The sequence below is a fragment of the Drosophila persimilis genome, unplaced genomic scaffold (assembly GCF_003286085.1).
Source record: "Drosophila persimilis strain 14011-0111.01,24,50 unplaced genomic scaffold, DperRS2 tig00000431-arrow-pilon, whole genome shotgun sequence".
NCBI lineage: Eukaryota > Metazoa > Arthropoda > Insecta > Diptera > Drosophilidae > Drosophila > Drosophila persimilis.
In genome coordinates this window covers 6,376,153-6,400,397 of record NW_020825312.1, presented here as the reverse complement: position 1 = coordinate 6,400,397, position 24,245 = coordinate 6,376,153, and the positions used below count along the sequence as shown (strand labels likewise).

Here is a 24,245-nt window from a genome sequence, read left to right as displayed (position 1 = left end):
TAATGATAAGGCACTTTGAGAATTATATACCCCCCACATTTGATTGATCAACGAGCGCGCTCTCTCTTTCTCTATCTCTCCATCTCTCTCTATTCCTCTCTCTGTTTTGAATTTTTTCGAATTATTCTGTTGCTATTGTTTCAAATTGTACATAAATATAATACCACTGCCACTGTGAAATCAATCGAACTAATATAAATAGTTAAATATTGGATTGTTGTGATTGGTTTTGAATGGGACAATGACAAAAAGTAAAAATAAGGATTCCAAAATTATCTATTCATTGAGGTGGAATGGTACATACATATGTATGTACATAATTGTATGTAGAGGGTGTCGTGTCTGTGTGTACATAAATAATTTAAATATTTCCATTAAGTTGTCGCTCGCTATTTTGTATTTGTTGCTCCGTCTCGCTTAATTATACATCGCTAACACTGTACTCAGTTTTGTGTGTGTTGTGTGTTGACCGACCGACCGACCGACCGACGGACCGATCGACCGCCTCCCACAAACACCAAAGATCAACCAAAGATCCCCCCGAATGCATGCCTATATGTACTATACGTATATTTAGAATAGTTTGTTGTTTTCTGGGTGGGGGGGGCTTTCCCTCGCAGGAGCGTAAGGTTTTGTGGTTTTTGGGCTGGCTGGGGCTTGCGGTCTCGTATAAATAATATAGGGGCTGCTCTTCTCTTCTCGCGTAACACTAACAATTATAATTATATAACTGCACCCAAAATAAGAAATCAAGAAAAATATATAAAATAAATTAAGTTAAATAAAAATATATAATAAACAAAATGATTCTTTCTGAATATACCATATAAAAAAAACATAAAATTATCAATGGTCAAAATATATATGTTTGTGTGTGTATGTGTGTGCTTGTGTGTGAGTGTCAGTGTGGTGTGTGTGTGTGTGTGTGTGTCTGTGTGTATATCTGTATGTGTGAGCGGGTTGGTTTCATAAATTATTAACATTAATCGCATCTAAAATATCTGGTATGTATATTTATGTGAAAATAAATTATGTGTGTCTAATAAATCAGCATTTCCGTTCGTCTCACAAAAATTGATCAATAAGATATCATGAGCAAGAACCGAACAAAATCGAATCGAATCAAATCGAATCGAGTCGAATATCGAGTAGTGCTCGTTCGATATCGATAGTCTTTTGATGAACAATTGACAAAAATCTGTTTTGTTCTTCTTTGTCTTTTGTTTGAATTGTGATTGGGTCTTTTTCTTTTCTTTTTGTTTCGTTTTTGTTTTGTTTTGTTGCATTGCAGAGGACTGCAAGAGGTATATCATCGTTAATAGCGTTCGCCAGTGGATTGGCATTGGCGCTACTGTTACTGTTACTGTTACTGTTATCGTTATCGTTATCATTATCATTATCGTAGTCTCGTAATCATAAGTATTTATAATTTATATAAAAGTTTATCAAAAAATATCAACTCATATCGCAATATGTACACAACGTTGCTACTACATAATTTAGCAGGATAATAAATTAAAGAACCTACTCGGCTCTCGGCTCTCGGCGATCCGTTTTGGATTGCATTGGAAGACAACGTTACGGTCCAACGTTATATATATAAATATATATTTATACATATATATATGTATTCATGTACATATATTTTTTGTGTATATATGTATACGTTTTGGATTGGATTTTGATACATTGATCGGATCGATTGATAATCGATTCTCAATACGACCGATCGCATGTAATAACTAGTAAAATTTTTGCATAAATATTAAACAAGAGCAAAAGTGCCTGGGTTCTAATGTGTGTGCGGGGGTCCGCGAATAGGTCCTATAAATGCAAGACCGAAGATCTCTATACAGTCGCGTGCGTGTATACAAGTATTATTTGTTTTGTTTTCAAGATCAGATTTCGTTTCAATTGTTTTTGTGTGTTCGAGCAACACTCTGTACCTCATTCAGTTGCGTTACGGTGCTGTTCCGTTTCCGTTGTGGAAGAAGAGTGCTGTTCGTTGGTCAAGATCATCGTTGTTGTTTGATGGTTTGTGTTTGGGTTTGGATTTGGTAATGGTAAGGATTTGTATAAGGATAAGGGAATTGCGGACCCCCGGTGGATAAGTGAATACGAAGTTATCCCAGGAAAGCAGGGAGCAGCCAGGCCATCAAGTCTACAATGGTTCGGGGTAGTCGTTGTTGAGATTTTATCAATGTTGCTGTTGCTGATTGCATGACTGAATGACTGAATGACTGAATGACTGGAGGATGCAGGACTGCTGCGGGACAGTACTGGGTGAATGGGCGAGGACGAGGCCGAAGGCGAAGGCGAAGGTGAGGTGTGGCTTGACTGTGTTGATGTTTGTGTTGATGCTGATGCTGGAGCTGCTTAGGGCAGTAGGCTGGACTGAAGCTTCTGCTTATAGTCCTCCACGGCAGAGCTCAGGCGGTTGAAGACGGGCAAGCGCGGCATCTCCTCCTGATGCATCGGCGTGCTCATGCTCTTCTGCAGCATCTGCTTGGCCTGTCCTCCCAATCCGCTTCCGCTTGCGCCGCTCATGCTGCTGCTGCTGCAGCTGCTGCTGCTGCACGGGGTGCTGGGCTCGTACGGTGGTGGGGTGTGCACCGGCGAGATGGGGACATTGGGGCTCTCTGGCGGCGTGGCCGATCCCATGGCCATGGCCATGCCCAGGCCCAGTCCCAGGCCCGAGGCAGAGGATGTGGATGAGGCGGAGCTGCCGCCGCCGTTGCCGTGCTTGCCGCCAGAGGAGCCCACGGCCATGCAGAGGTAACCGCCGTGCTGCAGCGGCATGGCATCGTGGAACGGAAAGCTAGTCAGCGAGTTGGTGGGACTGAGCGACAGCGATCCGGTGGGCGACTCCCGGTCCGAGCCGGTGCTCATGCTCAGCGGCGGGCTCAGCGGCATGAAGAAGGGGCTCTGGCTGATGCTGATGCTCTGGCTGATGCTTGTCTGGCTTCCGAGCTGTGATGGCTTCTGGAAGCCCTGATGCTGTCCCTGCTGTTGCTGCTGCTGCAGTTGTCCTTGCTGCAGCTGTTGTCCCGACGACTGCTGTTGCTGCTGCTGCTGCTGCTGTTGTCCCGACTTGGCCGCCTGGGCTGCGGCCTGCTGCTGGGCGCGGGCCTCGTCCGCGTTGTGCACAAAGTGGCAGCGCGGCCCGTAGGGGCAGAAGCCGACGCTGTGAAAGGTGCGGCAGTACTCTGTCTTGTACTTGGGATGGCGCTGCAGGTTGCGCAGCTCGTGGAAGCCGTGTGCGAACTGGCACTTCTCTCCGTACTTGCACTCGCCGGCCTCCTCGAACGGGCGGCACAGCTCCGTCTTGTAGCTGCAACACACAAACGAAGGGAAAGAGTAAGTCACATGTAAGGCACGTCTGGCGCAGAATGAAAGATCTGACAGATCTGGTGGGGGGGGCACTCACCGAGATATGTTCATGGGCTGCTGGGGCAGCGGCTCCGACTGTGTGCGCTCGAGCTTACGGTGCAGATTCATGTTCCCCAGATTCTCAATGATGGTCACCAAGGAGGCAACACCCTGCTGCTGCTGCTGCTGCTGTTGCTGCTGCTGCTGCTGCTGCTGCTGTTGTTGGATCTGCTGTTGTTGGATCTGCTGCTGGTGCAGAGGGTGGCGCTGTTGAGCCGGCTGTGAGATGGTGCGTGTGAGGGCGCCATGGAGGCGGTGCTGCTGGGGCTGTGACTGCTCCATGCTGATATCCAGGACGAGTTGATCCGCTGTCTGCTGCTGATGGTGCTGGTGCTGCTGCTGCTGCTGCGGCTGGTGATGATCGCTGGCCACCTGCGAATGGGTTGAATGAGATACGTTGAAATCAATTTCCATTGCTGCTTGGGGATACGTAACGCGAATGTTTCGCAAAAACTCAAAAGACTCAAAAGGGATCGGATGATAAAGAGAGAGAGGGCGAACGAACGAGGGCGAAAGAGGGCGACGAGCAGCAAAGACACGGCTCAAATGGTGTTGGATACTTTTACTTTTAACTTGACCTATAAGCAAAAAACCCCACACACACACACACACACGCACACAGAGACACATTGGTCTAGCGGCAGCGACTGCAGCAGCAGCGCTATTTCGGTAAGCAGCGACTGAGGCAGAGGCTGAGGCAGAGGCAGCGACAGCGAAAGCGCACCACTTGCAGCGTGTGGATATTGCAAGTCACCAATGCTTATAATTTTCCACACATTAACCAACGACACACGGACACAGGAACAGGAACACCAATGTACTCCCATACCGCTGCTGGACAAAGGGCTGTGGGGGGCCACCATTGGCCACCAATGGGAGGGTGCGGGGTACCTACTTGGTCCTTTGTTGTTCCGTTTTGCTTATCCGTTTTGCTTATCCTGAAATATTTTCTGTTCGACTTGACGTTGTTTCTGTTATCGGAATCGAATTTGAATGAGGAATATATATTTTAGGGTTGTGAACACTGAAGGTCCCAGGTCACTTTGATAGATAAATATAAATACAATATAGTATGTGAATTGGTACGTGGAGCAGGACCCTTTGATTCCGACATCAAATCGAATATTTTTCGATGTGTTTTCCAGTGCAGACCCGATCCGAGCTCGGATTGTCATCAGCAAAGGATCCATCTGGTCGGGACTACCCGGACTGCAAGGGTATCTGCTCGTATAACTAATCACTGAGAGCGCTGTCCCTCTCTCCAGCACTCCATAACCCCTTCTCCGGCACTGCTAACCGCCGCGCTCCCTTTTTTCTCGACACTCCTCATCACCCCACACCCCACACCCGCCTTCTGGTCGTGTCGTCATCAGTTTCGGTTTTATTTCTTTTTGGGGAACGCCGTCTTTCCGTCTGTCTGGCCGTCGTCGCTTGGTTCGTTTTCGTTTCGTGCGATGCTGTAACATGTTATGCAACCAGTTAACACACACACTACCACACTCTCTGCCCGAACGGCAGCCCACTCCGTGCCATGCCACTCCAAGCGTGGCCAAAACTACTCTCGCAGCAGCGGCAACAGCTGCCAGCCAAGAGCCAATTACATATGTATGGAGCTCAAGTTCAAGCCAACAACACGAAAAGCCAACTCCCCTACGCGTCCCCTCCCTCTCCCACTCACTCTCCCTTTCCCGCCCATCGAGCAGTCAACAGTTGAAGCCGGAGCTAAAAGCCGCCGCAGCCTCATACGCAGAAGCGCAGCCGCACAGCCGCCAACAACGTTTTTGGGGCCCAGCAGCAGTCGCAGCAGCGCCCACCTCTCTCGCTCTCTGAGCAGCGAAAACCGGTTGACGGTGGTTGCCCAACAAGTGCGACAGAAGAGAGACGAACGACGAACGGCGAACGGCGAACGCATGCGCAACGACGGCGACAGGGTTGCCAGACTGTCCGCCGCAGTACCAGTGCATCCATGTTGTGGAAGCAGGAAAAGGAGGTTACAAAATACAAACAAAAAATATACTTTTCCACCAGAGAGAGAGAGAGAGATTACAGATTACCCCACTTACAGAGCGGAGCCAGCCCGTTATCTCTGCACGAAATAAGTTTAGTCATTCATTGCAACAAATAATAATAATAATGCGACGGGTGAATGGGAACGGGAGTAGGAATTACGGAGCACATAAAAACAAAAAATAAAATTCCATGGAAAATTCAACGATAGTTTTTATCAGACGAATCTCGGATGATTTAGCCAACAAATTAGACGCTTTTAAATCCATAATCAGCATATAAAAAAAACATGTACACACACATAAATTGAGATACGAGTTTAGGTTATCAATGGAAAAACAAAAACATTTCCATTTTTAATGAATTCATTTGCCTGCGCGGTTAATGGGTTCAACACTCAATCGTAACGCAACAGAAGAACAGAATAGAAATTTGGTTGTTTTTTATTATTGTTTTTCTTTTGCTTTGTTTGCCTCACTGACTGCCCCTGGGTCTGCCCCTGGCTCTATCTTATCTCTGCGGAGCATTTGAATCGGGTCTAAAATTGTATTTCAATTTCCATTGTTATTATTTCAAATTCGATGCCAATTTAATTTCGTTTCAATTTCCTGCATTACATATTGTGACCATGAAAGGAGCAGATAGATGGATAGATGGATGGAAGGATGGATGGATGGATGGCTTTCCATCTCGAATTAGAGATCCTCAAGCCAGCCGATAATCGAGTCACAGCTGATGTCGCGTCTCAACCACCTGGCAACCCTGTACGGCTGTGCGGCTGTGCGGCGGCTGTGTAACTCTGCACAGAGCGCAAATCGGTAGCGGCAGCAGAGGCACAGGCAGAGGGCAGAGGCAGTGGGCAGAGGGGAAACAGCAACAAGTTTTAGCAAACCTTTTACGACTGCTTTGACCAACTTTGACGCTTACGGCATCGCAACGACTGCGACTGCGACTGCGGCTGCGACTGCGGATACGCTGGCTCCTGCTGCTGCTGCTGCTGCTTAAGCTTTAGCATGCATAAAGTACCCCCCAGAGTGGCAGAGGGGGGGGTAGGGGAGGGCAGGGGGAGGGCCTGCTCTGTTCGCTGTGGTACGATGTGTCTCTCGAAACGTTTAAACGTGTTCGAAAACAACTTTAAGTTGGCGAACGCCACAATCTCGCTCGCTCGCTCATTGCCACCCCCTCCGCTCCGCTCTGCTCCGCTCCGCCCTTCTGTGACTGGATTTCGGTTTCCGTACATGTGTGTGAAAACAAGATTAAGACAGGAGTGTAGCAAAGAGCACGGAGCGGGTACTACCACCACTCCAGGCGAAAGAGGAGAGCGGAGAGAGTAAAAGGTAAAGCGCGAGAGGGAACAGCTAGAGATAGATCGCAGTAGAGTCTGGTGTTTTGGATACCCTTTATTTGTCCCTTTTCCAGGGTGTATATGGACTTCGAACATTGCATTTTCTGTATTTCTTTAGAATCGTTTTTTGATTCAAGCAAATCGGTAGAAAAGGGTATCAAATGCTTCGGGGATATACATTCTTTTTCTCTTCTTTGTTTTTGTTTTTCTCGTTTGCGCTGCTCTCATTCGCTCTCACTCGCCCCATCTCTGTCTCTGTCTCTGTCTCTGTCTTAAGCTCTGTTTAGTCTCTGCCTTGTGTGTTTTGTCTGTATGCCTCTTCTCCCTCTCTTTCTCTCCTTCATCTAGGTGAGAATTTCCCTTTCATTTGAAAATGAAAATAAGTTTACTTTTCCTTCCAGTCATGCTCTTGCTCTTTGCCGTTTTCTTCGGCTCTGATTGTGGTTGTTGTTTCTGCCTCCTACTTATCTCCTTCTTCCATGCTTTTTCTCCTACTATTCCTTCCATGCTCTTCTTCTGTTTTGGCTGCGTTTTGGCCGTTGCTTGTTTCCTCTCCTTTTCATATGGGTTTCCTTCCCTTTTGCCCTTACGTATTCCTGTAGATGGACCAGGGGATACGATACCCGCCTAGAACCCCTTCCAAAGAAGCGGGAGATCTAGAAGAAAGTGAGACCCAGAGATCTTCTCTCCTTCCTTTCTGGTCCCGCTCTCAAGGAGGGGGAGAGAGTGCGCTAGACCTTGAGGGGGGGGGGGGGGAGCTTGGGGCCTTTTTGTTGTTTGGCTTTTGGTTTTTTGTATTTATTTTGTTGGTTCAAGTTGAAGTTCCGGTTCGAAGACCATTGAATCCATATCCAAAAGGCAGGCGGCGTATCCCATATCTTGGGATGGATTTATTAAGTTATTTAACATACAAATTGGATCTCATATACATATGTATGTATCTTATGTACAATATACATTGTCTGTTTTTCTGTACAACGTTTTTGATTGGGGGACCTGGGGCCTGTCTTTTGGCTGAGACGGAGTCGGAGACTGGGGCTCCGGCTGTTAGGTAAGATTTTGTGGTGATTGTTGTTGTTGCTTTTGTTGTTGTTGTCGTTGTTGGTGGTGTGTTTTTTTCCGCTTACTTGTTTGTGTCTCATAAACACGTTAACACAGACGCACACACACACAGGCTGCTCTCTGTTGCCGGTGTGTGCGTGAGATGCTGAAGACCTGCTGCCTGCTACTCTGACTAACTGGTTTTTATTTTTTAAAAGCTACACCAACAACAACAACAACAACGGTAACAGCATAAGTCCCCAACAAAAACAAAAACTACACCAACAACTACACGATGACGATAACAAACGACGACGACGACGACGGCGACGACGCAATATCCATAACCTCGATGAGCTAACTCCAATACAAAGACACTCTATAAGCACAGGCGGGCAGATCTCTGCCTCTGCCGCTGCCTCGGCCTCTGTTCTGCCGTTGTCGACGTCAATATGCGAATTGAAAATGAATACGAAAATTATTATTGAGTGTTATTTTTAATGCCTTGCGACAACAGCAGCAACAACCTGCAGAAAACAGGTAAGAGAAGAACGGGACAGCAGCGGCGGCAGCGGGACAGGGAGTAGAATTGGGAGAGGGAAGGGAAGGGAGGGAAGGTGAGGTGAGGGCCCCCACAAGGTGGGGGCGTGTGCCGCCTAGATCTTTCAGATCTTGCAGCATTCAACGCTAGTGACAGGTTCCACAAGGAACTTTCCCATATGCAAGTATTATAAAGCATATTTTGAGATGAAATATAACCTTTTTGTAATAGAAAACAAACATGAAAATAATTTGAAATCATCATTTACACAGCTATCGAATCGATATAGCACATCATATCCGATATATCTCATCATTTCATCGCCAGAACGGGCGGTTTTTGAGGATCAAACTAAACTAAAGCCATACAGCGTTTCATTTTCAACGTATCAAGTGGAAAATAGTAAATAGATCTCTGGAGGATGGAATGGAACTGAATGGAACCTGGAAAGATTTACCATCGAATATCTAACGATTTATTCTACAAGCACGAGTAGCAAAAAAAAATATTAGCAGGTTGGGGGAATAACATTAGCAATTATAAAAGCCATTCTCCTATCCATATTCATAAGGGGGATGGGATGGGAATGGGAATCAAGATGCTAATCCCCAGGTTCCAGGCTGCCAGGCGTCCAGGTCTCCAGATTGTCAAAGAAGATCGATCGATGGATAATTAGTGACGTTCGGAAAGCAACGCTATAATGGTCTGCTGTCTGGCAGCCACTATTTGGGGTTCCAGATTCGTGTAGTATAATATGGCCGCCAGATTTCAGTTCAATCAAAGTTCAAGGTAAGCCTCAAATTTTCTATGCAAAGTGTGAGATTTCAGTGTTTTGTTGTTTCGATTCGTTTTCGTTTCATTCGGATTCGATTCGATTTGATTCGTTGTTTTGTTTCGTTTCGTTTCGTTTCGTTTTTTTTTTTTGTTGGGTAACAATTTGATTAGCAGGCAGAGATCGAGATCGAGATCGAATCAAAGCTCCCTCCTCGCCACCCCTCTGCCACAGCACAGTCCTTTCTCGCAGCCGGACAGACAGCACAAAGAAAAGGAGGGTAAAGAAGGGTTTGAATGACGAAAAAAAGAGAGCAAATAGAAACAAGGCCTCGGAATCGATTTTAATTGTCGCAAGGCAAGGCAAAGCAGAGGAATATTTGACTTGGAAATTAGCAGCGGGGGCCCCCCCACACACTCCACCCCTCCTCCCTCACAGCAAGCCACTGCATTTCATTTCATTTCATTTCGATGTGTACGGAGAGGGAGAGTACTGGCAGTACGAGCGCACATTCCTATTTATTCCCCTTCCCATTCCCATTCCACCATTCCATTCCATTTCAGCTGCAGCCCAAGATCCAATGCAAGCGACATCGCGCTGTCCCGCTCTCACTCTGCTGATTGATCGACTCCTCTGCTCTCACCTCGGCTGGCAACACTCTCTCGCTCTCTCGGGCGCACACCCCCTACAGTGGGGGGTAGCGGAATGGAGGAGGACCAACTATTGTTTCGCAACGCAGGAGAGAATTTCCTTACATTGTGGGAAAGATCTAAGCAGACAAAATACTCTCTTGGCTTAAGAGAAAACTACAGTAAAGCCTTGCAAATAAAACCTACATTTAAATATAGGAATCTGCAGGCACAACTCAACCCCAGGTTTATTATGATATCATATGCAACTCCCAAACAAACACCAGATACGTTACGGCCCCCTCGAATCACCCTTTCTTTATATTTTTAAATTAGTTTTTAATTTTATTTCTTTGCTTTCAAATGAAAGAAAAGGAAAACCCAAAAGCAGCATTTACATAATTTTGCGAAAGGCTGAATTTCGGACTAGGGACAGGGGACTGGGGACAGGGGCCTGGTCTCTGGCCCAAACCCAAAAACTGAAAACTCAAAACCCAAATACACAAATACACAAATACAATGCCCAATCATCATCGTCGTCGTCGCCGTCGTCGTGATCATCATTACGATCGACGAACGCGACTTGGCAATACTTGGGCATGGGCATGGGCTTGGGCTTGGGCCATCCATCGATTGGGGTCTAGGTCGAATGGAGCATTTCACATTTTCGTGTCGTTTTCATTGTTCATCCGTTGTTGTTGGTAATAATATTTGGTAAGCGGCGAAGAAACACTGAACCATAGACAGCGAGAGTGTTGCCCGCGTCACTTGGCCGGAGAGGGGGTACAAGTACGGGCGGGGGATACGTCCGACGACGCATGCGCAACACGCTACGCTGCTGCTGCTGCTGCTGGCGTGCCAGTTTCGTTTCGTTTCATTGCCAATCGTCCGTTGTCTCTCTCTGTCTCTGTCTCTGTCTCTCTCTGTCTATGTCTTTCTGTCCAGTCTTGTCTCTCGTCTTGCCTTGTCTTGTGGCTTCCTCTTTCGATTAAGCGCTGGCTTCGAAACCGGCTCGGGGCTATGCCGCGCACTCACATAACCAACTCGCAGACCAAATCACATAATAATAAAACACAATAAAAGAAAACTTCACAACATTAAGCATTAACCAAGCACAAATAGCAACAAAAGCGGCAGCAACTCTTGGCCTTGCTAAATTCGGAGCAAAAGAGCCATAAAACACAAACAAAAATCAAGAAAGGAAAAGGCTGGTGGGGGGGGTGGTGACACTGATACCCTCTACGAGTATGGCTATAGTGTAAATTAATATTACCTCTGCAGGGAAGGGTATCCGAGAGCGAACACACACAAAATCCCCCGCAGACAAAGTCCCAATTCGAAGTCGAATATTCGAAGGGTTTCATCGATGTGTGTGCTGCGTGTGTGTGCCTGCGTGTGTGTATGGCTACACATAAATAAAATATAATAACAATAATTCGTTTCGTTTCTTCTGCTGGTGATGCTTCTCATCTCCCTCTGCCTCTGCCTCTCCCTCTCCCACTCACACAAGCACACGACACACGCTATCTGTCGCAATGCCCGATGCCGCTGCCTCTGCCTCTGCCGCTGCCGCTGCTTCTACCACTGTTATTGTTGCTTTTGCTTTAACGTTGCGTTTGCGCAGTTTTCGCATTTTGCCCTCGAAAGCCCACAAAAGCAACAACAATAAAATAAAACAAAAGGCAATAGCAACAGCTACAGCAAAAGCAAAGGAAAAGGCTGAGGCAGAGAGGCAGAGGCAAACCAAATAAAATGTTGCAATTGCCGTTTTTGTTTTGCTTAAAAGTAAACCAGCCAAACAACGGGTGGGGGTTTACGGAGAGGAAGAGCGGGACGGAAAGGGCATACGAGATGGATGTCCACAAAATTACACGGCAGTTATGCAATCGAAATTGAGAGTTGGCAAATGGGATCTGCTCCCAGAGGAGCAGCAGAGAAGCAAATAAAAATGAATGGAAATGGGGACACGCTGAAAGAGAAACAATCAGAGGGTCAAGGAAAATGGCAATTATACAAATTTATAGAGATAAATACATACATACATATGTACATAAGAGACGTGCACATACATACAAATCTATATGTATATAGGAAATAAAGACCAGCATTTACCAGCATGACTCTTCTCCGAATCGAAATACTACTACTAGTCGCAAGAAGGGGAGACGATAGACCTACCTATCTGCTTGAACCCTTTGCCCTTGTCCCAACCTCTGTCCTAGTCTCCCACTCTCAATCTCCCCCCCCATACCACCCCACTCGGCTATCAGCGCGGGCAGTCGCTCGGTAGCGAGGGCTGTCAAAACACATTAATCCTTATCGGAAGAATGTGTGTTCTGGTGGATCGGATCGGGTCGGTCTCTAGTCCCGTGTACTTAGCATTTGACTTTTGGGGGGGGGGGACCTGCCGCATCAAAATGCAGTTCCCCATTCCATTCACATTTCCAGAGCTCAGCTTGTTCCAGAGTGGAATATCTGAGAGACTTCCTTCGGTCACATTCTCTCGCATCGCACTCGCACTCTTTCTCTCACTCACTCACTTTCTTTATCAGTCAGAACCGTTCTTGGCGCTTATCACTGCGCAGACGTCACCGCTGACCGCGCTGCCCGCTACCCGCTACCCGCTGCCAGCGAGCGAGCACATGGCAGTGCGCTCCGATCATCCCCTCTCTATCATGGACTCTCCCATCAACAAAGCGCACACATGTACACATGTATGTGCCTTTTCTCCTTCTCTCTCGCTGTTCAAGCAGAGCACGTCGAAAAATAAATAAAAAACATAAAAACGGGGCAATCGGCAGTGCATGCTCTTCCTCTCCCACCTCTCTATCGCTTGCGATGCGACCCCTTGTTGACACACACGCGCGCGCACAAGACAGACGTGACTGTGTGTGTGTGAGTGTGCCTGTTGCTGTGTTTGTGTGTGATTTAATGTGATAAGAATACTTATTATTGGGTTAGTTAGTTCATATAAAAATAATAATCTTTTGCTGCTGTTCCAGCGCTTTTTGTTGCTGCTGCTGCTGCTGCAGCGATAAGCCGAGGCCGAGGCAGCGGCAGAGCTGATAGAAATTAGCGAACGAAGGGAATGGGAATGCACACACAAATACGAGCATAGATCACGCACACACACACACGCAGAGGGTGAGCTGGTGATAGGAGTCCAGGCAAACAGAGAGAGGGAGAGCTGACAACGGCGGGGGAGGGAAGATCATTGACAAAAGGAGAGGGGGGGCAAGACCGTAGTTAAAGACAGAGTCCGCCGTCCCCGTTACCCCTCTCTAAAGCAAACAACTCACGGAGATGGCTTCACAGGTTGTATCGCTACCCTTCTAGCTTCCTCCCTCTCCCTCTCTCGCTCTCTCCTTCTATCTACCTGTTTTCCAACGCCAATAAATACATCGGCAACCATTTGATTACCAGCAGAAACAAAATAAAGCAACGACCACGAAACAACAATAACAAAGGTGGATGAAATCGGCGTCTAAATCTTCTTATACCCTTCATTCATACATACATACATATGTACATATGTGATAAAGTGATCCGGGTCTGAAAACAGTTTTATCGCCTTTGGCTAAGATACAGCTACAGTTGATTGCTATTGATCCTGATCAATACATATTGTATATTATCGGTAGTTCTTCGTCCCCCTCTGATGTGCAAACATTTGCTTAAAACCATCATATCCTCTGCAAGGGTATCAAAGAACAAGATTACAAAGTGGTGTGGCCGTAGAGCGCCAGAGAGGGACAAGCATAGCCCGACGGCCAGGCCAGGCCGGCTAGAAAAGGAGGGAGGGGAGAATACAATGCCCAAGAAGGAGAGACATCCAGAGAGCAATATGTTGGGAATGTGTTGAACACGTGGTCTGGCTCGAGTCGGCTAGGCTTGGATCGGATCGGATCGCATCGGCTGGGATCGGATCAGATCGAGTTCGGCTCTTTGTCGAAATCGTGAGCAGCAAACCAAATCAACATCAAATGTGGAGCGGGAAGAAGACAGAGTGGGGGAGAAGCGAAGCGATTGTAAGATATCGGATCGAGGGTTGCTTTTGCTTAGAAGCACTTTTTCCCTGTCTCACATGTGTTGCTGCCGCGCTGCTGTTATCTTTGTTGTCCTGTAAAACCAGTTGGCGAGAGAGCCGAGGACGGGTGGACGGTCGGTCGGTCGGACGGACGGGGACTGGGCAAAACCCGCACAGAAAAGTAAAACCAAAAGCAAAAGCAACAATCAAAAAGCGACAGTGAATGTGAATGGAAATCTACTACTGCTCGCTGCTGCTATTGCTGCTGCTGCTGCTCTGCCAGCGTCTGCGTCAAACCGATTGCGGACTGCCGATTATATAATAGATTCGATTGGATTTTTGTGGGATTTGGGGGGATTGGCGGCGTAGGATTTGGATTGGCAGCACCAGCCCTCAGCTCAGCCATTGATGCCAGGAATAGGGCGGGCCCGCATGAATAAACAATTGTTTGCGTTCGTTCGCCAGCATAACATTACTGACAACAAAAATTAATAAGCGACGAAACACCCAGCGAACACACAAGAGGAGAACAGTTACAGTTTCAATTTGAAAGCAGTGCAGCGAAAAGGGAGAGAGCAAAAGGAGGAAACGAGCGAGCCAGCGGCAGAGAGCCAGTGCCGTGCCAGTGTCAGTGACGGAGACAAAAAGTTGAGAGGGTAATGTAGGGCTGGAGAATGCCAAGTTTTAACTTTCTGGGAACTCAATACAAAGTAGTTGCAGGTTTTGCGTTCCTAGAATTATATTCTTAATACGACTTGAGGTAAATATCGATTCTAATTTTATCCCCCCTCCCATCCACCGCAAGACAACACCCCTGGCTAAACACAACAAGACGAGACCCCACCGCAACAAAATGCACACACACACACACACAGAAGAGAATTTACACTTAGTACTTAGGGGAAGGGCAGTTGAGGGGATGGCTTGTACTTTGGCACTCAATTGAGCGGCCATTAGCAAAAGGCAAAGGCAGCAACAAAAACTCACATGGAAGACAATTTCAAGATTACAACAGCAACAACAACAAAAACAAGCAAGCAAGCAAGCAATGACAATAGAATATGAAGTGCCAGAGCAGGCAGCAGGCAATCGCCTTCGCCTCCGTCTCCACGCTCACATCTTTCTCGTTGATCACTCGCTCAGTTTCTCTCTCACTCACTCCCACTCAGTCTCAGGCGCAAGCCGAACAGCTAAACAAGAGTACGATGGTGCTCAGGGGGTTAGCGAGCGGCAGGGGGGGGGGGGGGGAGGGGAGGCAGGCATTCGTTTGCTTTGGGATGTGGTGTGAGGGAGCGCGAGGGATGTACGGTACCCATTTGACTGCTGTCTGGTGTGGAGCGGAACGGGGGAGAGGGAGGGAGCCATTCCATACGGCTGGGTGTGGGAGATAGCGAGCCCAACGACGACGACGACAACAACTATGTATGTATGTACATCACACACAAAGGCGAGAGCGAGTGCGAGTGCACACTCCAGTCGAAAGAGGAAAAGAGACCGAGTGGGACACGGTACAACAATCTCATACATATGTATGTATGTATGCATGTATGTACATTATTTTTTAACAAACGAACGATAACAGACATTAATAATAATATTAATAATAATAATACTAAGCGCAGCGGCTGCATTGCACGAAAATAATTTATTTTTAATTCCATTTTTTGTTAAATTTGCAAAAACAAAAAAAAACACTGTAGTGAAGAAATAAAACTGCGAAAACCAACCAATAATTGAGGAACAATTAGTTCGAGCTGTCTGTCGAGCTTGGGTTTCCAATGCAATTTGTTATAGGAAATACATACAGTATGTCAAGAAACTCTTTACACACTGAAATTAAATTACATTTTTTGACTTTGGATAAGAAAATAATGGTCTTTGATTCAAATTTATCAAATTTTTTTAATTCATAACCATTCAGGGATTAATTATAAAGTAGTTAGTGAAAAAAGAATAACAAAACTATAAATAGGTAACTTACAAAACAACAAAAACAATGATTACTCATTTTTGACACTGTCAAGAAACTCTTTACACAAAATATTTTCATTTTTTAAATTCAAAATTCTTCGTAATTATTTAATATATTTAACTTATTTTAATATTTGGTATGTCCTCCCTTAGCATTGACTACATGCTGGAGCCGTTTTTTCATCGAATTTATCAGTTTTTGTAGGTCATACTCAAAGGGAATCTTTTGCCACTCTTCCAGTATGAATTCTTTTAGCTGATTGCGGTTTTTGGGCTGTCTTTTCCCACTTTTTTCTTCAAGTAGGCCCACAAATTTTCAATGGGGTTAAGATCGGGACTCTGGGGTGGTGTTGTGTCAATAACTTTTCCACAGTTGTAAAGCAGCCAAGCTCTCACATTGGACTCTTTATGTTTGGGATCATTGTCTTGATAAATCTTGAATTTGGCCCTATTGTCCGTAATGAGACCAAATTTCTCCGCACTGCTTTTTAAATTTGTTTTTAAAATTTAGAGGTACTGTTTGACATCCATTGTGTTCTCAATAAATGCAATATTTCCCACTCCTCGGATAGAGATGCACCCCCAAATCATAACCGCAAGTTTTCCAAACATTACAGTCGGAAAGATGTTTCGGTTATCTAAAGCTATTAACGGCTTGCGCCATACTCTGGGTGGACCATCATTGTAATAAAGCATCATTTTTGTTTCGTCGCAAAATATGAGGTCATCCCAATACTCTGCCGGCTTACTGATCATGTTAACAGCGAAAGTGAAGCGCTTTTCCACATTGACCGACGAAATCAGCGGTTTTTTTCGTGCCATTCTGGAAGAGTATTTATGGCGTAGAATAACCTGGCGTACTGTTTCGTGTGAAACAACCAAGTCAAGTTCTTCGTCAAGTTCCTTGGCCAGAGTCCTGACCGATATTTGTGGATTCGGATTAACTTTCCCCATGATTACGCGGTCTGCCCGTCTGTCTATCTTCCTTTTACGGCCACCTCCACATTTTGTTTCCAGTCTCCCTTCGTTCTTCGCGAAACTTAGGACATTGTAAATTGTTTTCCTTGATACTGAAAACATGTCTACCATGTCTGCAACAGATTTGCCCAACTGGTGATTATAGTAAATCATTTGGACAACGTCAAACCTTAGTCTTTTGCCAGGCATTTTAAAAATTTCAGAAAGTTAGTCTGTAGATGTCACCCGGTCAAAATTTCGCAACCAAATCAAAGTCAATGCAAAAATAGAGCAGCACTGAGCAACGCCAAAAGCATAGATTACGGTAAAGTCCCGTTTTTTCTAAGAACGAGATCAAAACAGAGCTCGTAAACGAAATGTGTAAAGAGTTTCTTGACAGTGTCAAAAATGAGTAATCATTGTTTTTGTTGTTTTGTAAGTTACCTATTTATAGTTTTGTTATTCTTTTTTCACTAACTACTTTATAATTAATCCCTGAATGGTTATGAATTAAAAAAATTTGATAAATTTGAATCAAAGACCATTATTTTCTTATCCAAAGTCAAAAAATGTAATTTAATTTCAGTGTGTAAAGAGTTTCTTGACATACTGTATGTACATAAATACATACATATTGAGCATTTTCAAACAAAATTTCAATCAAACGTTTCCAGGGTTGGATCACAAACCTCTCTATCTCTTCCTTCTACTCTCAATCCTCTTGCTAGGGTCAGCCGCCAGTCAATCTGTTTTTGATACCCTTTGCAGGCAGGATATTATGAGCTAGGCCAGACGTCTGGCCATGCACACACGTACACTTTTATGTGCTATGCATTCTTGATTCTTGAAATACCGTCGGGTCAAAGTTCTTAAACAAAAGGTTTCATTAGATGTAGACTCTACATCTTTAACTGATTTCAAGGGAACGAGGGGCTCGAAAGGGTATCAAGTCCTCGACTCTAGAAGCTACCCATCCTCTTTTGTCCTCATGGTTGTGTCTTTGCCTCTGCCAGCGCCCGCCTGCGTCTGTGCCTGTCGATGTGTGTGCGCATGTGTGGGTGAGTGCGCAGCGCGGCCTGCGCTGCATATTAATCGAGTCGAGTCGAATCGAATCGAAATGAAATGACGTTCGCCTCTTGAGGGAGCGATGCAGAGCGGCAGTGGCGGGGGGGGGAGGGGGAGGGAGGATCGCTGCAGCAGGCGTGGAGAGCGGAGATTGAAGAGTTGTTGTGTGTTTGCTGTTGTTGTTTTTTGCCTGGACGGGTCGCAGCAAGACCCAGGCAGCGGCAGGCCATTTGTAGGTAGGTAGCGGCCTCGCTGACTCTCCCCCGCTACTCCGCTCGCCTCCTCCTCCACCTCTTAGTCCACCTCCACCGCCGATGCAGAGGCAGCAGCTCAAGCAATGGCGGCATCGTCGGGACATGTACACACACACAACCGAAGCGGCGGCAGCGTTATCGCCTTGGCAGGAAATGGAATTATATTCGGAAAAAATGTAGTCGCTCGCTCGTTGTCGTTTGTAAGTGAGCCTCTCCTTTCTCCACTCTCCGCTCTCCAGCGGCTCAGCGAGGAGGAGGGGAGAGTAGTGCATACGCTGCATGTGAGGCATGTGAGGCGAGGCTGAAACGTAATACGATGATTACGAGGCACCACATCAGGATTTTTTTTGGTTAAAACCAAAACTAAGCGTTTTTTTACTTTTCGGAAAAGGCAAGAGCGAAGAGCACAAAAAACAGGCCCCAAGATACCCAGCTCCATTCGACACTCACACACACACACACACACACACATACATATCTATGTATTTCATAACGATGTAAATAAAAGTTATGCGAGAAAATATAATTCCAACTATCCTCCTCCCATTCGAACATCATCTTCCATCTTCAACCACATCCACCCGACAAAAATAAATACTCTGCAGAGCGAGCATGCTGACATGCAAGGGCATCCCCCAAGTAATTGTAGAACAACCTGCAGCTCCGGGAATCATGGAAATCGAGACAGTAGACAAATACTGGAGAGAATTACTCAGGCAAAGAATTCTTCGTTCGAAAGTTTTATTAATGCACCCGATAGTTATGGGAATTGAAATATTCCCACCGTCTCAGTATGAGCCGTATATTGTTGCCACATTTACGACATGATACCTATGGGAATAATATTTGTTTATCAATCGATTGAAAAACAAGTCAATAAGAGAAACAATTGTTTAGCTCCAAAGTTATTCCCACCGAATGGATACTTTTAATGACAGAAGTGTTTCCATAGGTCGAATTTTAAGGAAATACTGTGTCGATTTCGACCATGAAATTATCATGAAAATAGCAAGAGTTCGTTTCCGACAATTTAGTCGCCTGTGCGCGCGCGCTGCACCATGCAGAAGAAAACGACACAGCAGCAGCGATCGCTGCAGCAACAGTTCCTATTGTGTATGTAGTGCGCCCTTTCGCTTTCGGCAGCAAATTTTCTGTTGTTGCTTTTGCTGCTATTGCGGTCTGCCAAAAAGAAAAACAATAAAAAACAAAGAGAAACAACAACAGAAGCCAACAAGAAGGAGAGGGAGAGCAAAAATGCTGCGTAATGACGGGGCGATTACAAAAAAGCAAAACCAAAAGCAACAAATTCATTTTCCATGGCAATCGCAATCGCGATTGCAATCGCTGTTACTGCTGCTGTCGCTACGTCCGATAATCGATAACACAACAGGCAGGCAGGCAGGCAGGCAGGCGGCTGGCAGGCAAAGTTCGTTAAAAAATCACAGAAAATACAGAAAAGTTTTCGCAACATTATCGGACATCAACCCGCCCCGCACGACAAATGGGTCTTGGCCTTATTCGCTGTGTTTCTTGTTGTTGTTTTTGCTGGAGTACTCGTAGATGGGTTCTACTTGACCCCCGATGGCCCTGCATTTAGTTTACGCAAATTCCCCCCCAACACCAACCAAAACAAACTGGAAAACAAAACGATGAAGGGAAAGGGGAAGCGGAAAGGCTTTCGAAGTGCTTTTGAAGTCGCAGATTGGAACGCCCTTTCCCAATACGATCTGGGATCAGGAAGCTACTAAATTATACTTTGTAAACTTTTCGGATGACGGATACGACTCCAACGGCACAGATATTGGTCGATGAGCTGTGCTCAACGATTACCCCTTTTAAGAGCATACCATTTGGTGGCGGTCCCCACCAAACCAACTCCATTCACTCCACTTTTCAATTTTAATCCATTCCCTCGTTCCTACCACTACCACTGCTGTTCCTTCGTTCCGCTGCCACGAATCTCGTGTCAATGACAAACTTTGCACGTAACCGTAGCGTCCAAGAGTGGGAGAGAGAGAGAGACCACAGCAGCAGCAGCAGTCTCTCCTCCGCTTGAAAGCAAAAGCCAAAAGCAACAAAAAACAAACAAAAACACACACAAAAATCACTAAAACACGAAAATCCAAACCCGGAACTGACTTAATCGAATTTGTTGTCGATCACAAGCTGCTGCTTCGACTGCTGCTTACGTCTCCGTCGCAGCAAGCAGCAGCCACTAACTTTCCGCACGCACACACTCACATTATACATTATCATTATCATTTGTTAATGATGCTCTGCCTGTCTCTGCCTGATGACGACAATTGCTGCCATCTCCTTAAATTTACAGTTACAGCGCGGATCAGGCGATCGATTTTCATGAGGCTAGGGCCCGTTCCCGTTCCCATCACTTCTGCAATCCTTCTTTTTTAGATCAGTCAACGATTGAGCAAAGAGAGCGTGAAACGAAACGAAACGGAATCGAATCGAATCGAATCCAATGAAAGCCTGTCTGTCTGTCCATGCCACCTGTTGTGGACGCCACACCTCACCCTTTTCAGCAACTGGCACTGACAAGTGTGCCCCAAAGAACTTATCATATTCGCAGGTCCCGGCCAGCCCCCAAACCCGCCAAGCGCTCCACCTTATCAGACAATTTATTTAGTTCGTTTTCCAGTTAATGTCGTTGTCGGTGTGTCTGTCGGTTGTGCATTTTGATGTCGCCATCAAAATTGTGAGTGTTTGCCAACCAAAATAATTATGAATCAGCTGAATATTTCGAATAATAACTCTCATACACCGACACAAGCGCGCGTACACATACACACACACACACACACTAGTGAAACGTGTAACGAAACGGAAACGTACGAAATGCGCAAAAAGAATAATCGCCGGTGTTCGCAAATGCCATGCCCCTACCCGCTCCAGCCTCTACCTAACCAAACCCCACCACAAAATTTACCGAAATCTGTTTGGTTGCAATTTTGTATCGTAATCAAATATTTGTACAGTAAAAATACATTTAGTACATACATATATTTAAAGTAAAAACTTGACTGGCGTTTTTACTTAGGAACTGCATTAGGATTAGTAGAAATATCTCTCTCTCTCTGTCTCTTATTTGCTCTTGTGTGGTACACGAGCACCTGCACCTACTTCGTATTGTCGCAACGATCTATGAGCAGTAGTAGAATTATGTACTCCAATTTGAATCATTCGAAAAACACTTGGACTTGACTCACAGAAAATGTAAGAACAAAAAAAAAATACACATTCATCGATTCAAACTGCAATTGTTTTTCAATGGAAATGGGCTTCGAAACAGAAGGAAAACTTCACGAGTTTTAGAATCGATTGGCATTACGTTAAAAAATCTTTCTTCATTTAAAGCGGTCCAAAATGGTGAGCAAACACATGATTTCGACTCTTTTTGGCCTGCAATAGTACTCTGAGGTACTCGGTAAGGGGGCATTTCTAAATAGAGCAGGGGGGAGGAAAAGGAGGACTTACCGTCTGGAATATGTCGCCGCATTCAAAGTATGGCGATTTCTGCACTATTGTGGCAGACATTTTGTTGTTGTCTGCGCTGCTGCGTCTCCTGTTATTTCTCCTTTTTTCTTTTTTCTATAGTTTTTATTTTTTTAGTTGTTGTTTTTCTCCCTGCCTTTTGTTGAATTTGATTTGTTGTTTTCGGGCTTGATAATTCGTTTCCACTGGACAAGACGACAGATATCTTTTCTTTTCTTTTGATTGTTACTGTTGTCTTGGGGAGGGGTAGACAATTTGGTTTGTTTTTTTTTCGTTTATTTTTTGCACTTGAACTATTTTTTGATTGTTGCGCTATCTATTTATCGCGTATTGCATTTCACACACAAAAAAAAGGCAGCTGAAAAGAGGGAGAAGGTGAAGATACGATGGTTAGGAGAGGAATGAAAAGGGATTCGATGATGGAACGCCGTTACACGTGCGAACGGAACGGTTTGGTTCACAAAGTGCTCATGCGCCTGTGTGTTGTGTCTGTCTCGCTCGCCCGCTCGCGCGGCAATTGGGACTCTATGTGTGTTCGTGTGCGTGTGTGTGTCCTTACGCACATGTGCAAGTCACTTAACGAAGAAGAGGTAGATGTAGAAGCAGAAGAACAGAATCATCAGAGAAGGAGAACAGAAGCACAGGCAGATCAGAATGAGGAGCCATAAGGAAGAGAACCACACAGCAGAGCCAGTGCAAACTGACGTTTCTTGCCTTTGCCTTTGCTTTGTTCCTTTTATTCTTTTCCCAAAAACAGCAACAGCCGATTGGGTCCCTGTCCATCCAGCCGTCCGTCCGTCCGTCTGTTCTGTGTTGTCCACGTGTGTGTGTGTGTGTGTTGTTTGCTTTGCTTTTATCGTCTTCGTTCTCAAAGCAAGCAAGAGATAAGCTCCCTTCGTCCGACCGACCCCTCCTCTTCTACACAGCACCGTACCGTACGTAGTGTCAGAGCGCAAGTGTGACTCGGAGCTCAATGTGTGTGTCAGAGTGTGTTGGTGCTGTGAATGCGAGAGATCTCCACTGGTGGTTGTTTTAGCTCGTATCACATGTCTGTGTCTCCGTGTCCTCAGTGTGTGTATGTTGGTAAATTTTTATTTTATTGCTGCGCAAGCAGGCAAGGCAACGCCAACTGCGGCGTCGACTGCGAATGCGACGGCGACGGCGACGGCGTTACCGACTGCCTGTGGGCGACTTTGTTTTGGGATTCTCTTTCTCTCTCTTTGATCCTCTTCGAATCTTGTCTGTGTCCGATTAGGCATTTTTACAGTACTAATACTACACTACTTTGCTTGCATCCTTATTCTGTGCTTCCAATTCTTCCCGTCTGAACTTTGATTTCATCCTGTTTCTGTTCGCTTCCAGGCATCCTGCTCTTGCATCTTTCACTCCCACACACTGATTCAGCACCTACCGTTGCAGTCACACCATGCACACCACACAATGCAAAAAAATCGAACAAAAAACAATAGTATTTGCACTGCTTTTTTTAACAACCAAATGGCCCGCGCTCACTTTTGAACGAGTAACAAAAAAAACGTGGAAATGCAAAAAAATGCACACTCTACAGGCTGACTCACACACACACACACATACACACATAGGAACATGCACGTTGGTTGGATTTGCCAAAAATTACTTTGATTGCGGAGCCGAGAAAGATCCTGGCGGTGGCACACTACTTTGCACTTTGTGTTTCCGGCAAAACAACAGGAGATACAAGCACAAGCACGTCCGTTGGCAACGACAGTTTTTTAAATTTTGAATGTACCCCGCTGTTCAAAGCAGCAACCGCTCGGGTCAAGATAACATTGTGAGTGTGACCGCGCACCCATTGATAAAATATACCGCCTGACACTCAGAAATATACCAAAATATACCGTCTCGTTTTCAAAATATACAGTAAATATACTGACGAATTCAAGGTCCATCATACATATTCCTCGTTTTTTATATTCCGTCGAATAGTACTAGCTAGATTGAATCCTCAGCCCTGTCCATATAATTTAATCGGATTAATGAATCGATTTACTACTTGACTTACTTTTTAAATAACTTACTTGTATTTCTGCTATGGTGATTGCTTTGATTGTTTTTGGCCCAATTTTGGTGCGTCAATAACAATAAAGCGTCTCGTATGATGAAAGAAAGAACTAAGCCTACTTAAGCCCCCTCTATTTAAATAGTTCAACTACTTGAGGTAAAGGGTGGAAAATATTAACGATTGTTAATTCTTCTTGTAGATTCATTCCATCTTTCCTCTGAACTTAAAAAAAAACACGATATCTTTATTATTAATTATTAAATTTTCATTATGTTCGGTGGACTATTAAAATACCCCCTTGGCTTACAATGGGCTAATCGTTCTCCGCCAAAGATTGCAAATAACTAGATAGATCTTTTAGCTTTGCCCACATAATTTAATCCAATTAATAAACTTATTTTCTACTTGACTGGCTATTATATAAATACTTGCTTTTATTGGACTTTGACTAAAAAAAGGTTTTAGCGAAAACGGTAAAAAAAAAGGAAAAAGTATAGTTGTTCCTATTGTTAAATTTTGATATTCCGTCGAATAAATTTACTACGAGATTAATTACGTTTAAGTACTCCCATTTATTGTACTTTGGCTAAAACAAGGTTTAAACAAAAATGCTCAGCAAAAAAACAGTTGCAATTTTGTCGCGTCAATGTTGCCGG

At 45.1% G+C, this 24,245-nt stretch overlaps 1 protein-coding gene across 1 annotated transcript; it reads right to left on the bottom strand.

Moving 5' to 3' along the window:
• Positions 1-790: 790 nt before the first annotated feature.
• Positions 791-23,314, bottom strand: LOC6603232 (protein TIS11). Its single transcript, XM_026989416.1, has 4 exons — positions 23,185-23,314; positions 21,531-21,906; positions 3,428-3,801; positions 791-3,331 (listed from the first exon to the last, which is right to left on the bottom strand). Exons 2-4 carry the CDS (start codon positions 21,588-21,590, stop codon positions 2,377-2,379), a joined length of 1,389 nt encoding a protein of 462 aa, XP_026845217.1. The 5' UTR covers positions 21,591-21,906; positions 23,185-23,314; the 3' UTR covers positions 791-2,376.
• Between the last annotated feature and the right edge of the window lie 931 nt (positions 23,315-24,245).

What these genes read in the sequence shown, in the direction of transcription:
- LOC6603232 (XM_026989416.1), bottom strand. Translation starts at nt 21,590, where the DNA reads ATGTCTGCCACAATAGTGCAGAAATCGCCATACTTTGAATGCGGCGAC. An exon ending in GCGGCGACATATTCCAGACG is followed by an intron (nt 3,802 to 21,530) that starts GTAAGTCCTCCT and finishes ACCCATTCGCAG; the next exon opens with GTGGCCAGCGATCATCACCA. An exon ending in CAGCCCATGAACATATCTCG is followed by an intron (nt 3,332 to 3,427) that starts GTGAGTGCCCCC and finishes TGTGTGTTGCAG; the next exon opens with CTACAAGACGGAGCTGTGCC.